This window comes from Gigantopelta aegis, chromosome 1, assembly GCF_016097555.1.
Source record: "Gigantopelta aegis isolate Gae_Host chromosome 1, Gae_host_genome, whole genome shotgun sequence".
Taxonomy (NCBI): domain Eukaryota; kingdom Metazoa; phylum Mollusca; class Gastropoda; order Neomphalida; family Peltospiridae; genus Gigantopelta; species Gigantopelta aegis.
This window is the reverse complement of record NC_054699.1, coordinates 23755844-23771502: the sequence shown is the minus strand read 5'-3', so window position 1 is coordinate 23771502 and position 15659 is coordinate 23755844. Positions and strand designations below refer to the sequence as shown.

Genomic DNA, 15659 nt, shown 5'->3' with positions numbered 1-15659 from the left:
CAATCTATGTACAGATTTAGGCTGTATAGTGTAGGCTCCCCCCCCCCCCCCCCCCCCCTTGTAATTAAACTCCCTTGAAAATCCCTGCAACCGCTCCTGGGAGGGAAATTAATATGATATAGACATCATGAAGAAAAAGTCTAATTGTAGGCCTAACATGCAAAAGTTCAGCCAGCCATTTTTCGCTAACGTTTGCGAACTATTTTGACTGGTTATCGAAGTGGTCATTCGGTTTATCGTGTAGCGTAAAAAACCCAGTTAGAGACTGAACTTACCCCTGATTTAACCCTTTCAGGCAGATGACCTCATCATAATGAATATAATAGCAATTTAGGAGCGAAAGGGTTCAGAGCAGTCATTAAACAAATCCACAAAAAAAATGGTATATGTATTTAATTAATGTGATATGCAGTAGTCGGTAACCACATTAATTATAGCTAGCCTATTGCACTTTTTCATGTGATTTAAGCACTGTATTAAACTATCCAGTATTGTATACGTAACATATTTATGACCTGGTATTCAAGTGCCTCATACATCTTGTACAAACTGCTGTAACACGTACATTGTATTTTTTTCACTCGTTATTTTAAATAAAGTATGTTATTCTATTGATGTTCTCTTGTGGCGTCGTTTGTAGAACCATGTTTATCTGAAAGCTATGGGCGGAACATAGCGTAGTGGTAAATCGCTCGTCTGATGTGTGGTCCGTCTAGGATCGATTCCCGCTGGGCTATTACTCGCTATAGCCAGTGCACCGCGACTGATATATTAGTCATGGTATGTGCTATACTGTCTGTGGGATGGTACATATTATATAAGATTCCCTGCTACTAGTGGAAAAACGTTGTGGGTTTCCTCTCAAATTGTTAAAATTACCAAATGTTCGACATTCAATAGCAGATGATCAATAATTCAATGTGTTTTAACTGACGTTATTTGAAAGCCATGATTACTTATTTACGTAATGTATAAAGACCATTGTACGATGCCTAGAGACAAATCATGACGAGAAAGGAATATTTTATTAACTCAGAATGTTTTCAAGTACGGCTATTTGGTGTCGAAACATGTTTTACATCTGGTACCACAGGTTAAATAAGCAAAGGATATTGTATATGAATTCCAATCTATTGTCAGGGATTTTGATGTAGCCTACTAGTTCTGGGGCACTGGCAGAGACGTGGAAAAACTAAGTGTCAAACAATCTTGTAAGGTTTTGTTAATCGGTTAGACCCAAGTGAATTCCGGTAGACAAAACACACCGGGCTACCATTAAGGTTGAGCCATGCGTAATAACCCATCACATTCCAAGCAAGAAAAAACAAAAAAAAAAGTTTTGTTTTGTTCAACACATCAGCTATTGGATGTCAAACATTTGGTAATTTGGTTATAGTCTTAGAACGGAAACCCGCTATATTTGTCCATTTGTAACAAGGGATCTTTTATATGCACCATCCCACAGACAGAATAGCACTATCAACAGCCTTTGATATACCAATCGTGGTTCCAAACAAGCTGCCTACCACTGAACTCAGAACTTGATGGTGTAGTTGTTAAGCTATCGGACATAAGGCTGGTTGTAACTGGGTTCGCCTCCCGGTACCAGCTCCCACTCGGAAAGAAATAAATGTTTTAACGACGCACCAAACACATTTTATTTACAGTTATCTAGGGTCAGACATATGGTTAAGGACCACACAGATTTTGAGAGGAAACCCGCTGTCGCCACTACATGGGCTACTCTTTCCGATTAGCAGCATGGGATATTTTATTTGCGCTTCCCACAGGCAGGATAGCACAAACCATGGCCTTTGTTAAACCAGTTATGGATCACTGGTCGGTGCAAGTGGTTTACACCTATCCATTGAGCCTTGCGGAGCACACTCACTCAGGGTTTTGAGTCGGCATCTGGATTAAAAATCCCATGCCTCGACCAGGATCCAAACCCAGTACCTACAGCCTGTAGAGCGATGGCCTAACCACGACGCCACCGAGGCCGATACTCCCACTCGGAGGTACCATTAGTGGGTAGGTGCAAGACCACTACACAGACGTCTCTCACTAAATCACGTCCTCGACAAATAGCACACATAACAGGTGTACCTAGGAAAGCGTGCTTGAAGCTTAATTGGATAGAAGCACGAAGATAAGTAGAAACAAACACCAACTGAATCCCACCTGTAACAAATTAGTGCGAATCCATATATAATGAAGTCCAAAAGAAACTGCATTCATAAAAATTTAATTTAATAACTACGCTATTGCTGCTAATCGAAAACAATCAATTAAAAAACTACCGTATAAAAACACTGCAGGCATCAGTGATGTGTGATGTGATGTGTGACGTTCAGATGCTCAACTCCACGATACTTTCATATCCCATTGTACAGTTTCTTGGTTTTCTATATAACAATTTCAAGCTTGTAGTTTCTTTTGGATGTCAGTATAACTGGCACAGTAAACCCCAAGTTTGTTTTAATAGGGGCCTACAGCACATTGATTTATTAATCATCGGCTATTGGATGTCACACATTTGGCAATTTCGACATATGTACTAGTATAGTCTTTTATGTGCACCATCCCACAGCCTTTGCTATACCAGTAGGGGTGAACTGGATAAAGGGAGAAATAGCACAATGGGCCTACTGACGGAGATCGATCCCAGACCGACGGCGCATCAAGCGAACGTTTTACCATTGCACTACATCACGCACATTGTAAAACCAAATTTCCATCACTGTTGGGATCGTAATACTGGCTATGAAAAAAAAAAAAAGAGGCATACTAGCACCACTGCTAAACAGCTATATAGGGTTGCAAAAGACTCGCCACACAAGTTTGGGTAGAATAATGGAATTACATGGTGAAAAGTGTTCAGGTCTGTTAATTTTGCTCGAATTTCTCCATTGTATTTGCCCGACTTTCTCCGACTGGGGGCAGTTACTCCCCACCCCCACCTCGTATGCTTATGATAAAAAGCATATATTGTGCATTACCCATATGGTTAAAAATAGCTTGGTACATTCAGCCGCACGTCCCAAAGTGGGATGCAACACTTCAACGTCACCGATTGTGATATAAATTAAGATCAAATATGGGACCGGCCTCGGTGGCGCAGTGGTAAAGCCATCGGACTACAGGCTGGTAGGTACAGGGTTCGCAGCCCGGTACCGGCTCCAACCCATAGCGAGTTCTCAAGGGCTCAATGGGTAGGTGTAAGGCCACTACACCCTATTCTCTCTCACTAACCCACTGTCCAGGACAGACAGCCCAGATAGCCGAGATGTGTGCCCATGACAGCGTGCTTGAACCTTAATTGGATATAAGCACGAAAATAAGTTGAAATCAATCAAATATGGGTAATAAATAGAATATTAAACTTACTACCATTTCTCATGTTTATGTCCCTGGTGATAAACATGATACGAAATGGAAGTTCATTTAACATCCTAGAAGTATGAAGGAAGGAAGTGTTTTATTTAACGACTCCCTCAACACATTTTATTTAAGGTTATATGACGTCAACATATGGTTAAAGGCCACACATATACTGAGACAGGAACCCAGTCGCCACTTTATGGGCTACTCTTTTCGATTAGCAACAAGGGATCGTTTATATGCACAATCCAAGACAGGATAGTACATACCACAGCCTGTTACACCAGGGGATCGATCCTAGACCGACCGCTTTACCGCTGGGCTACGCACCCCCACCCCCTCCACACAAGTACGAGACTAATTGTGTTGTGTCGTTAAGTAAAACATTTCCTTCTTTCCTGTTAAATGGTTTTACTTAAAGGCATATTTCATACACTTTTTTTTAACAAGAGTACCAGTGAGGTACATGATACACCCATCAGGAGTTAGATGGAAAACCATATCTATATTAATGAATATGTAACAGGTAAGATTCAATTCTAATTATATGAATTTTTTGCAATGGGATGGATAGAGAGCTTGTTTTGGACCAACCACCATCCCATGTTGTTCATCCCAGACCAAATCGGGGATCCTTGGGTTGACACATTTTGAAAGACATTTTCAAGCAGTCTTTTTTTTCTTCTCTCCAATGCTTATATTTAATTGGAAAAAATGTATAATAATACGAAACGGCCAACATTATTTATTGTTTATTTTTGTTACTGCTTAGATTCTTGATGGATACAGCATCTAAAAAAAAAAAAGAGAAGAAAAATGTGTAAGTTATTTATTTAATGAGGATATCATTGCATAAATACACAAACCATTCTGAAAATTTTTCTAAAACTGGGCAGGTAGAAAGCTCACAAGATTTGCCAAATGTGTTTAAACCTATCTAAATCAAAGCAACTCGACTAATAAAGCAAATACTGTGGTATGTGTTGTCCAGTCAGGAAAGTGAAAATGAAAATAATAACCTATTTGGTACCAGCAGGTTGTGAACACTTTTCCATCATTGACCACGAAATTACAAACAGATGTGGAAGTGATTTCTAGCTGCTACATATTGATGTGGATTGTGTTCGATGTGAATGGAACCACTTTGTAACCAAATTGGAGTGTCCACAACTGGGGAAAACCCCCATTAATAAAGAGCATCGAAGTGCTTTGGCCATTTGGTGTCACATTCAGGCAATTCCTAACCAGGAAGTGGTGCAAGCTGAATCAAAGATGGCGGATGTTAGGATAAGCACATGTAAATGTAGTGTTGTTCGTAAATTTGGCGGTGCAATAAAAAAACAACGGTGGATATATTCTAATTCAGCACTTCCTTTGAATTGCACATGCACACACAGACATGCACACAGACACACATTTACAACTCAGGACAAAGCCCAAAAACTGAACTCTTTAATACATGTCTGTCAGCCATGTACAGATTAGATTGTACTAAACAATCTAAATTTACTGCATTTTACTCAGATACAAGAAATTTGCATTTGGCTAAAACTAAAAGTCTCCGACCAAAGTAAGCCAAATTGCTATAAACCTTTTTCAGGCACTCATGTTGGTAAAGTAAAGTAAACTAAAGTAAAGTTTGTTTAATTTAACGATGCCACTAGAGCATATTGATTTTTTATCTTATCATCGGCTATTGGACGTCAAACATATGGTCATTCTGACACTGTTTTTTTAGAGGAAACCTGCTGTCGCCACATAGGCTAGTCTTTTACAACAGGCAGCAAGGGATCTTTTATTTGCGCTTCCCACAGGCAGGATAGCACAAACCATGGCCTTTGTTGAACCAGTTATGGATCACTGGTCGGTGCAAGTGGTTTACATTGAGCCTTGTGGAGCATTCACTCAGGGTTTGGAGTCAGTATCTGGATTAAAAATCCCATGCCTCGACTGAGATCCGAACCCAGTACCCACAAGCCTGTAGACCGATGGCATAACCATGATGCCACCGAGGCCAGTCCGTGTTGGTAGTGTCAGTAAAATCATAGAACCAAAATATTGTTTTCCATGGTTGTTATATCGAGGACGACTATTAAATGAAAATGATATCTAAAACAATTTCAGATAGCAGGGCTTCTAGATTATGGTAGCCCCACTCCCATGGCTAGTGAAAATATTTAGTAAAAATGTTGCATTTAAGTCTTATTTTGTAAATAGGAATATCCTGCCCCCACCCTCACCCCCCAATGTGAGTGTTTTCAAGCTCTGCAGATGGGTTCCCATGATCACAAGGTCGAAAATGTGTTTCCCGAAGTAATTTGAAATCCTATGGCCTGCTTTTTGTGCCTGTGGAATGACGTTATCGATTAAGCCTTATCATAACACAGTAGTGGTGCACTGTTATGTCCACAATGAAATTACCGCCATGATACGTAAAGGTTAATTTTTATGGTCCAGTCTAAAACCCTGTGTAATGTAACTTCCTAATACAATCATACAAGTAACGACGCACCACCATGCTACATAATGTAATGTCCCAGATCAATGTTATCTTACCACACGCACTCTCCGGCCCATGGCTTTAGCAGGAAGGTTCTTCCTGAACTTGGCGCGGACCGCCCCACTGTTGCCGTGTGGGCGTGTGATCATACAAGTAACGATGCACCACTGTGCTACATAATGTAACGTGCCAACACAGATCAATGTTATCTTACCACACGCACTCTCCGGCCCATGGCTTTAGCAGGAAGGTTCTTCCTGAACTTGGCGCGGACCGCCCCACTGTTGCCGTGTGAACGTGTGATCTTCCCCCAGATCACCCGAATTCTACTCGCCTTGTCGTGTCCGGGGCAAGCAGTTTTCCTGGAAAATTTTAAAAAATAACAAAAATTATCTGAAGAATTGTTTTTAAAGGAAAATTGTCCAAGAAGTGTTCAATTTGTATTTAAAAGTTTAATATTAGCCACTATATATTTTTAAAATCTACAAATGACATAATGAAACCATTATTTTTTATGTTACGTCAGTCAAGATACAAATTGGTTTATTAATCATTACTTACTATATATCAAACAGTGATTAATTTTTGACACAGTCCTCAAAGTTTGTTTAGTTAACGACACGACTAGACAACTTTGATTTATTAATAATTAATCATAAGGATTCAATATGTGAAACCAAATGGATCACTCAAAACAGGTACTCCTCAACTCCTTATAACCTGATTGAGTATAAAAGGGAGATTACTCAATCTTGTAACAATATAAAACGTCTCTTATCTTTTTGTGCAAGGCCATCAATTAAATGACCATATTGCTACACAGGACAGCACACAACCCTTGTGGTAGCAATTGTAAGGGACTCACTTGCATGACAGACCATCGAATTTTGATAATCAGTAGCCATTATGTGTCTTAACATTTAGTATTGGAACACCAATCCACACAAATCTTATCAGTACTGATGAGTGATAGAAATAAGCAGAATTTGTTATTTGTCCACAAGACAAATACATCAAAAAATCTATTTGTCCAACATTATTTTTACTTGTCCAATAAGTTGATTGTTTTATTCAAGTACAAGGACAATGTTTTTGATTGCTTAAAATGAAACTGCATTGAACGTTTTCAATTGTCCACAGTACAACCACCAAGGAACATTTCACTTGTCCGAATAGATTTTCACGTGTCAGGATAAATGGACAAATGCTTACTTCGAACATTGGTGATGACATTACCTCTTTGCCTTGTAAACGTAAGCACATCTCTTGCCCAGGTAGAACTCGGTTTCCTTTTTCTCCTGGACTCCCTCGATTCTCAACAACGCAGTGTTCTCATGCTGGTTACGCAGACCACGTTTGTACCCAGTGAAAACGGCTTTGCAGTACAACCTGGAAAATACAATAGCAATACACTACAACACTTGTATCTTCATCATAGGAGTGTGTAAATAAATTAAACTCTCAAGAGAAAGTTCAGTATTCGACAAATGTTTTTAAAAAGTAAAGTTTTGAATTGTTTAACTACACCACTAGAGCACATTCATTTATTAATCATCCGATATTGGATGTCAAATATTCTGCAAGTTAGACATTTTCTTAGACAAAACCTGTTTCATTTTTATCAGTAGAAAGGATCTTTTTGTATGTACCATCCCACAGATAGGATAGCACATAAATTTGTTTGGTATAACCCATTTATAAATGTTTTACCGACATTTTTAATTCTCAGAGATAAGTACGTATATGAATTAGCAGTCTTCAGTGCTTCATATATCGGAGGTGCACAAGCACCCCTTAATTTTATCCAGGTTTTTTTTACCGTACACCTAAAAATATTGTAACAACACTCACACTGGTTGTTGAATAGAAGATCCCTTTAGTCCAAGTGGTCTCAGTGTTTGAATATCATTACCTTATATCTTCGCCTATAAGTCGAATTTTTTTCACCCAAAAATTATTTTATAACTTGGGGGGTCGACTTATAAGAGGGTAAAAAAAATTCAACAAAAAATATTACTGTTTTGTGGATTATTTTACAAGTTTTATTGTTGAAGTATGCCATGTATTTATACTCAAATATGTTAATTTGACACATTTATTTTTTATAACCTATTTTTTTTGGCATTAGAACGGTTTTGGTTATGCGAAAAGGCGTACGATCTCACTCACATGCCAAGACAACAGTCCACTTAGTTAAATTAACAGTCATCACTAATAGTAAAAATGTAAACAATACTAACTACCTGTTGCCTGAGTTTATTTTGAAATCTGGTCACTGGCATTAATGGTTGTTCAAACAATGTTTTGGCGGTGATTAACTTCATGAATATTACCAAGCTTTCCCTTAAAATAGACTGATCTCTGCAGTTCACTATCTAGAGCAATAGGGACACACATCATTTGTACAAAAACCAGTGTACTTTCCAGAGTTATCCTCCTTACATGTATTAATATGGCGGCAAAACGTGATACTTTCAGTTTTATCGTAGTGATCTGTTGTCAGTGTTTATAAATAAAGTTGTTGTCTGTGCACAAAACCATCTGTACAGTACTATACAGTAACAGTCAAACAGCTTTCACTCTCTACTAAGGGAATATTTCGTTTTGATGCTATGTAATAATGATAGTTTGATTGGAATAGTCTGATTATATTGCGATGTACAAAACGTGAAAACCGAAGTTTGTAAAATAATTTTCTTTTGTTCAAATATTATTGTTCTCATGTGCTGAAAATAAGAAATATTTCAATATTTATAAGTAGCTTTTCATGGGTCGACTTATAAACGGGTCAATAAAAAAATACGTTTTCAGGACTTGAAATTAGGGACTCGACTTATAGCCGAGATCGACTTACAGGCGAAGATATACGGTAAATACTGATTAATCATCAGCGAACTTTACAGAAGATTTTCCTATGGAATGCAAATCACTCAACTGGAGTTTATGTTAAGCAGGACTTTCGATTGCACCAAACTCAAGGCAATAAATGTTGAGCCCAAAATATGAATACCATATAGTGTTCCCACTGGGTGAAAATTAAAGTAGGGCAGCTGTGCGACACCCCACTCTTAATAAAAATTTTAAAAAAACTTTTGTTTGGTAACCGTTACCATATTATATTGTGTTCTGGAAGACTTTGTGCAAAGACATACTCCTTATTTTGCCCCCCAGTATCTGGTACAAAAAGGTTGGTATGAAATACAAGCCGAGTCATCATTTACGCACCGTTAGTTGAACTGGAAATGTTGTCAGTATGACATTCACAGGAATTCGTTTTGCTGACCCGATCAAAGTTTTAATATTATTATTTCAATAAAGTTTTCTAGATATATGAAAAACAATAAAGACTTTTGTAAATAATCCCCTAATGTGGGATAAACATATTCTGTTCATTGTATTTCAATCTTCATCGAATGAATCGATCGCTTTGATATAGCTAGCTGATAAAAAGTAATTTTGTTTTTGCAAAAGCGGTGTATATATAGAGGCACTGATTTTCCCGTTTCAGATTTTTCCCTCTTCAGTTTCATGATGTTACAAATTCAGGTTTTTTCCGTTTCAGTATTAAACAAATTCTGTTTTTGTTTCACACACACCGCAATTAATTGCTGGTATAAAATAAATAAATATGCAATGAGGCAAAACATGTCAGTAGTTTGTATTTATTTTTGGTTTAAATTTGGTTTAAATTTAAACACATACGCCACGACACAGACTTCGGACATTTTCGGTTTTCTTTACGATATGATCGGGAAAATAATTACAAACGATCACACTATAAACCACTTCCCTTGTATAATTTATTTTGAACAAAGCCTGGCATACAATATGCAATTACTGCATTCCTTTGTGAGATCGGAAATATGGCAATGCCGCAAATGATAAAAATTAATAAGCAAACATAACATAATATATCTTTCACTTGAGTAAATATCGGACAATTTTAGCTCACAATGTTCGGATTTTCCCGTTAAATCGCCGGGAATAAGCGAAGAAAACACGACTGGTAAAACGTCTAGATACATTTGGCATAACATACAAAGGTACTAGTGTCGTAGTGTAGCATAGGCAGATGTCGGTGTCCATAGTTTCTAGTTCGAAAAATAAATTTTAATTAATCAAATGCACTATTTAAAGTTAAATAATGTTTTGGAAAAAAATCTGGAATTTCGTTTCAGATAGGTATTTCCGCGATTCCGCGATCACGGAAAATCAGTGCCTCTATATATATTATATAAATTAGTTTAATAATGAACACTACCACTTCGATTGTTTTTATACGTGGTGATATTCAACCAAAATATTTAAAGTTTCTATTATTTTATAAAAAATTGAGGATTAACAAATAAAGTAAAAATCATCAGTTATAACCAATTAAATCTTCAATTGAGGACAAAATATCAGATGATAGTTAGAGGACACGCTGGACAGAATGACTGACCAATTTGGAGCTAGACAACTGTTTTTTTAGTCAGAGATTGCCAAATCGATACAAAATTAAATGTTTTCATTACTCAAATAAAATATAACTTTTATTGTGTGTATCAGACATACAAATGGATACAGGTATGGGGCAAAATACAGACTGTTAAAAACACTGTTATATTTTGCTGCAGTAACCGTTGTAAGTTACTGAAGTTTTTCGTCAGTTGCTAATCTGTACAAACCGGTTTCCTTTGATATCCAGTGTGCACACCAATCGATTTTGTTTTGTGTTGGAAAAAAAGTGTGCACTTGGAAATAGCGGAGATGGGTGCGGGAAAATATAGTAGGGTGCAGAAAATAGAGGGTGACAGAATGCAATAGCAAGGAGGGCCACCCCACTTAAATGGAGCAGCAAGAACACTGACCCTATATAATTATGCTCATATTAAGTATTTAAACATGCTAACCTCAAAACATTTCAGCTCAAGACCAGACATTAAATTTTAATTAGATTAAAATAACTTTAGATGCATTTCCGGGTCTTCACAACCCTTCAGCACCGGTTTATTAACATAATGCTCTAAAAAAAAAAAGTCCTCACTGCATTGAGCTCAGACAACGAAACCTGCTACGCCCAAATTAATGAGATATAAAGCCTTGTTTTAAGAATGATTAATCACCAACTCGGAATTTTCAGTCTTACCTGCCAGATTTCTTTGGAGGATTCACTTGAGGCTGGGTCTCTACCATCTTGCCCGACCTGAAAGCATGTTACAACACGTAAGTGAGTGACATCTACACAGATTAATAAGGGTTTATGTAATCTTCATCAAATAAATTCCATGATTTTTAAATAGAGAATAACTAGTTAATGACATCCTATGATGGTAAGAATGGGAAATTCCGCCCGGCAGAGCCTCGCAGGATTTCCTCATTCTGCCTGATCAGGATATCAGATATCTTATGTTATTAAGTAGTTATTCTCTTTATCCTGCAGACCATAAATATTAGGGAGAAAAGCTATTATTTCTGTTAAATAAATGCGCTTTCTCTAGCTGGAAAAATAAAAAACAATTCCACAGCCTGGGACTCAAACATTCGGTTGCATGCATACATGTAGGAGGTGCCAAGCCGTAACTGCTGCACACGGACCACATTTGATTCCAGATGATGACCTGGTCGTATTATTAATACAAGTTTAAATTTTAATGCTCATATGAAAGTTCCACAAAACGACCATAGTGCTAAGATCACTTCAAGTGCATGTAGTCAGGGGTGCAGAAAGTACTCGCCCACTTGCCAAATGCAAGTAAAGATTATGGCAGACGAGATGAAAAAAATGATACTACCAGTCCACCGGGTGATTAGTCTTTTCTCGACTCTGCAGCAGCCATACCAGATATCCAAACAGAATGACGGAAATACATGTAGAGGTACCACATTGACAATAGACTTTGCAGTTCCAAATTGTTCAAGCACGACATTCCAGAAAGAGAACCGGTTACAGGTCAATACTTCCTAGAAATAGCTTGTTGGACGCGAGGGACGGGAAGTAGCCCAGTGGTAAACCTCTTGATTGATGCGCACTCAGTTTGAGATTGTTCTCATCGTTGGGTCTACTGGGCTATTTTTCGTTCCAGCCAGTGCACCACAACTGGTATACCAAAGACTGTGGTATGTGCTATCGTTTCTGTGTGATGGTGTATATAAAAGATCCCTTGCTACTAATGAAAAAATGTAGCAGGTTTTCCCTCCAAGACTATATATACTCTTCAAAAGAAGAAACGCAAAACCACATTGTCGTAACATTTGGAGAATTGATTTAATTATTGAATGGTGAGTCCGATAATTACCAAATGTTGCAGGATTGTTCACAATTCACTCTAGTCCATTATGAGTAAGTGATAGGACACACCACCAAGGTCAAGGTCATCTGGAGTCAATACCGGGTGTGGCCTCCGCGTGTGTTGACAACTGCCTGGCACCGCCTGCCCATTGAAGCAACCAGAGTACGGATGACGTCCCGGGGGATGGTGGCCCACTCGGCCTGCAAGGCTGCTGCCAGCTCGGGCAGGGTCTGGGGCTGTGGTTGTCGCTGTCGGAGGCGTCGGTCCAACTCATCCCATAGATGCTCAATTGGGTTCAAATCCGGTGATATCGATGGCCAAGGAAGGACATTAATGTTGTTGTTCTGTAGGAAAGCCGTTGTGAGACGTGCTGTGTGAGGCCTGGCGTTGTCATGTTGGAACACTGCGTTGGCGTTGGCCATAACTGGAACGATGTGTGGCCGGAGGACCTGGTCAATGTAGCCCTGTGCATTCAGGTTGCCCTGCACGTGGACCAGGTCAGTTCTGCCAGTGTGTGAGATGACTGCCCACACCATGACACTACCCCCGCCGAATCTGTCCACTTCCTGCACGCAGTTTGCCGCATAACGTTCAACACGACGCCTATACACGCGACATCTTCCATCATGACGTCGGAGCAGAAATCGGGACTCGTCACTGAACCACACCTGTCTCCATCGCAGTTGAGGCCATTGTCGATGAATCTGGCACCACTGCAGTCGGAGTCGACGGTGTTGTGGTGTTAAGATGACACCTCGAACTGGACGTCTGGCACGAATTCCTACCTCACGTAGGCGGTTCCGTACGGTCTGGTCGGATATCCTGCGCAAACCTGGTATTGCTGCGGCTGTGGAGGTGGCAGTAGTCAATCGTTCCCGAAGGTGGCGTACCCGGATGTAGCAGTCCTGCCCGGGGGTAGTGACCCGTGGTCGACCGGATCTAGGGAGGTCACGTGTTGATCCATGTTGCTGGTAACGGTCCCACAGTCTGGAGATGGTGCTTGGGGACACATGGAATGCCCTGGCAACGGCCGTTCTGGATTCGCCTGCATCGTCGGCCGATGGCATTGTTTCTCTGCGGTTCACCGAGACGTGGCATGTCCTGGATTGTCAACTGTCGGCCAGATACAGAGGCCAGGCAAGCGAACACCCTGCACTTTTATACTGTCGGTGTTCCATGTTGCACGTGCAGACAACGCACGTGCAGTGGTGACATGGTTTGCACGTGGCTGCGTTTTTGCGAATATTCACATTTTGGAACTTTATTGTACAGTACCTGCGTTTTATCGAATGTAACCGTGGGAATGTGTTTGGGACATGCAATGACCTTATATTCACAAAGCATGAACCGGTAGGAAACATAAAATCGGAGTTATAACCCATTTGTACCCTTTTGCGTTTCTTTTTTTGAAGAGTATATCATCATTACCAAATGTTTGACATAAACTGATTAATGAATCAATGTGCTCTAGTTGTTTGTTAAACAAAACAAACTTTTGTTTGAAGTGAACACAATGTTGTTAAACAATAATGTATTGTTCTACAGGCTAACATTTTGTTGATTCTGGTTTGGTGGGATAGTGAACAAATTTTCATTTTTTGAACCTGAACTTAACACTACAATCGCTTCATGGAACGAGGTCCTGTAATAAAGCTCTTACGATTGATTATCTTTGCAACATGAACTGCCGTCAAGTCAGCGGCTTCACCATGGCAGGTTTTTGCCGCTGGACAAAAATTATGAAGGGGCTGTTTTTGTTTTTATATTTGTTGCAAGTTTCCAATTTACAATTGGCATAGGCACGCTCACAATTGCAGTCAGTGAGCATTCTTGCTTGTGTCAAAATGAACTCGAAACTGTAGTAGGTAACAAATCCTTAAAGCCCTGTACATTTCTTCTTTTTTTAAACTAAAGAGTATATATTTAACTACCCCCAACAAATAACATTAAAATTTGTTGTGGAGAAAATAAGAGAAGTCTTGCAGAGCAAAATATTTACAAAAGATCTATATTAATATCGTCAACGTCCCTAACTGCGTTATGCTTCAAATTCCGTTCTTTGTTTTCTCGTGCACGGTTCGCGCAATAAACATCCGATTTGTTGTCATCGGCATGTCGTTCATTTATGAGGTTTTTCTTCACAGTTCAGGAACATTTTCATAAACAATAAAGTTCAGAAAATTAAGTATCTAAATAAAAAACTTTACAAACCTCTAAATCCATTAATTTTACTAAGTCATTTTTGTTTATTCCTTAAAATTAACGATTGGTCCACATGACTCGTAGAAATTGACTTAAAATGGAGAAAGATGAATTAACATTCAGTGCGTGTCACATGACCTCACATGTGCCAGATCAACAAGGCCAAAGCATTTAATTTTTACAATTTTTAAGACCCCTGTTGTTAGAATTTGTTTTCAATTATTACATTCGATCTGCAAAAGGTATGCTACATTTTTGTGCCTCTATTGTAGTGAATAGTATTCATAATCCATTCATAATAATTGTAAATAACTTTTAGTGTGTAAATTGTGTTAATTATGAATCAATTCATTTAAAAAATGATATTTTACAAACTATTCACTGGTATAAACGTAATGCCTATCGGTATCGACATAGAGTTTTAGCGATGTGTTGATAAAACGCCGCCCGGACCAGAACGCTTGACAAATTGAATTTTTCCTTAAAAAAAAATATTAAACTAAGAATTCGTCAACTGTGCATAGTTAAGAAACATATATTTTTTCAGGTAGTGGCCTTGAAAATGAAAAATGACAAACTGCACGTGTTACGATACTTTTTGCAAATGCACGCACCTGAACGCAGTTAGAAACGTTGCACTCTTTCCTGTTTACCGGAGGGTGTTTCACTTTTGTTTACTAGAATGAATTTATTTTACATCCACATTGTTTATTTTTTTTACGTCAATTGATTGCAATCTATTTTGTTTCACATATCATAGCTGAAAAATGTAGAATAATATTTCCGTAAATATCGTATTCGCGTTTTTGTCGTTAGGTGAACGCAGTTTGGGACGTCGATGGTATATTATTATGTAGCATCTTGCACAGCCCTGAGCCCACCACTTCTCAGTGACAGTCTCGTCTCCCCACGTAATGTTTTGCAATCTTTATTTTTGTTCCATTAAAATTTTGGCATTACTTGAGAATAAACGAATTTCACTGTTAAAACATGTTAGGGTAATTAACAATTTGATTGCTGAAGAAGAGGATGATTGGAGTGGTGTAATTTTCGACTTTACTTTTATAGATTTGTCTTCGAGAAATCCTTAAATTATCCATTAATCAATAAAGTCAGGGGCGTCAAAACACCTATATATTAAAAAGTAGTTTTCTACAAATTAAACAGATTCTTTATTTTGGTTTGTTTATGTCAAACTGGTACGTTAATGCAAAAAAATGACATGTGTAACAAACATTAACACCAACCCAAAATACGGTTCAGCTAAAAAGGAAACGGAAATGTTTTACCGGAAGGAACGCAGA

At 38.5% G+C, this 15659-nt stretch overlaps 1 protein-coding gene across 1 annotated transcript; it reads right to left on the bottom strand.

The window, feature by feature from the left end:
* Positions 1–4120: 4120 nt before the first annotated feature.
* Positions 4121–15627, bottom strand: LOC121372506 (60S ribosomal protein L35a-like). The gene is made up of 5 exons (XM_041498861.1): positions 15603–15627; positions 11010–11066; positions 7118–7270; positions 6096–6243; positions 4121–4173 (listed from the first exon to the last, which is right to left on the bottom strand). The coding sequence occupies exons 2-5, from the start codon at positions 11054–11056 to the stop codon at positions 4150–4152; spliced, it is 372 nt and encodes a 123-aa protein (XP_041354795.1). The 5' UTR covers positions 11057–11066; positions 15603–15627; the 3' UTR covers positions 4121–4149.
* Between the last annotated feature and the right edge of the window lie 32 nt (positions 15628–15659).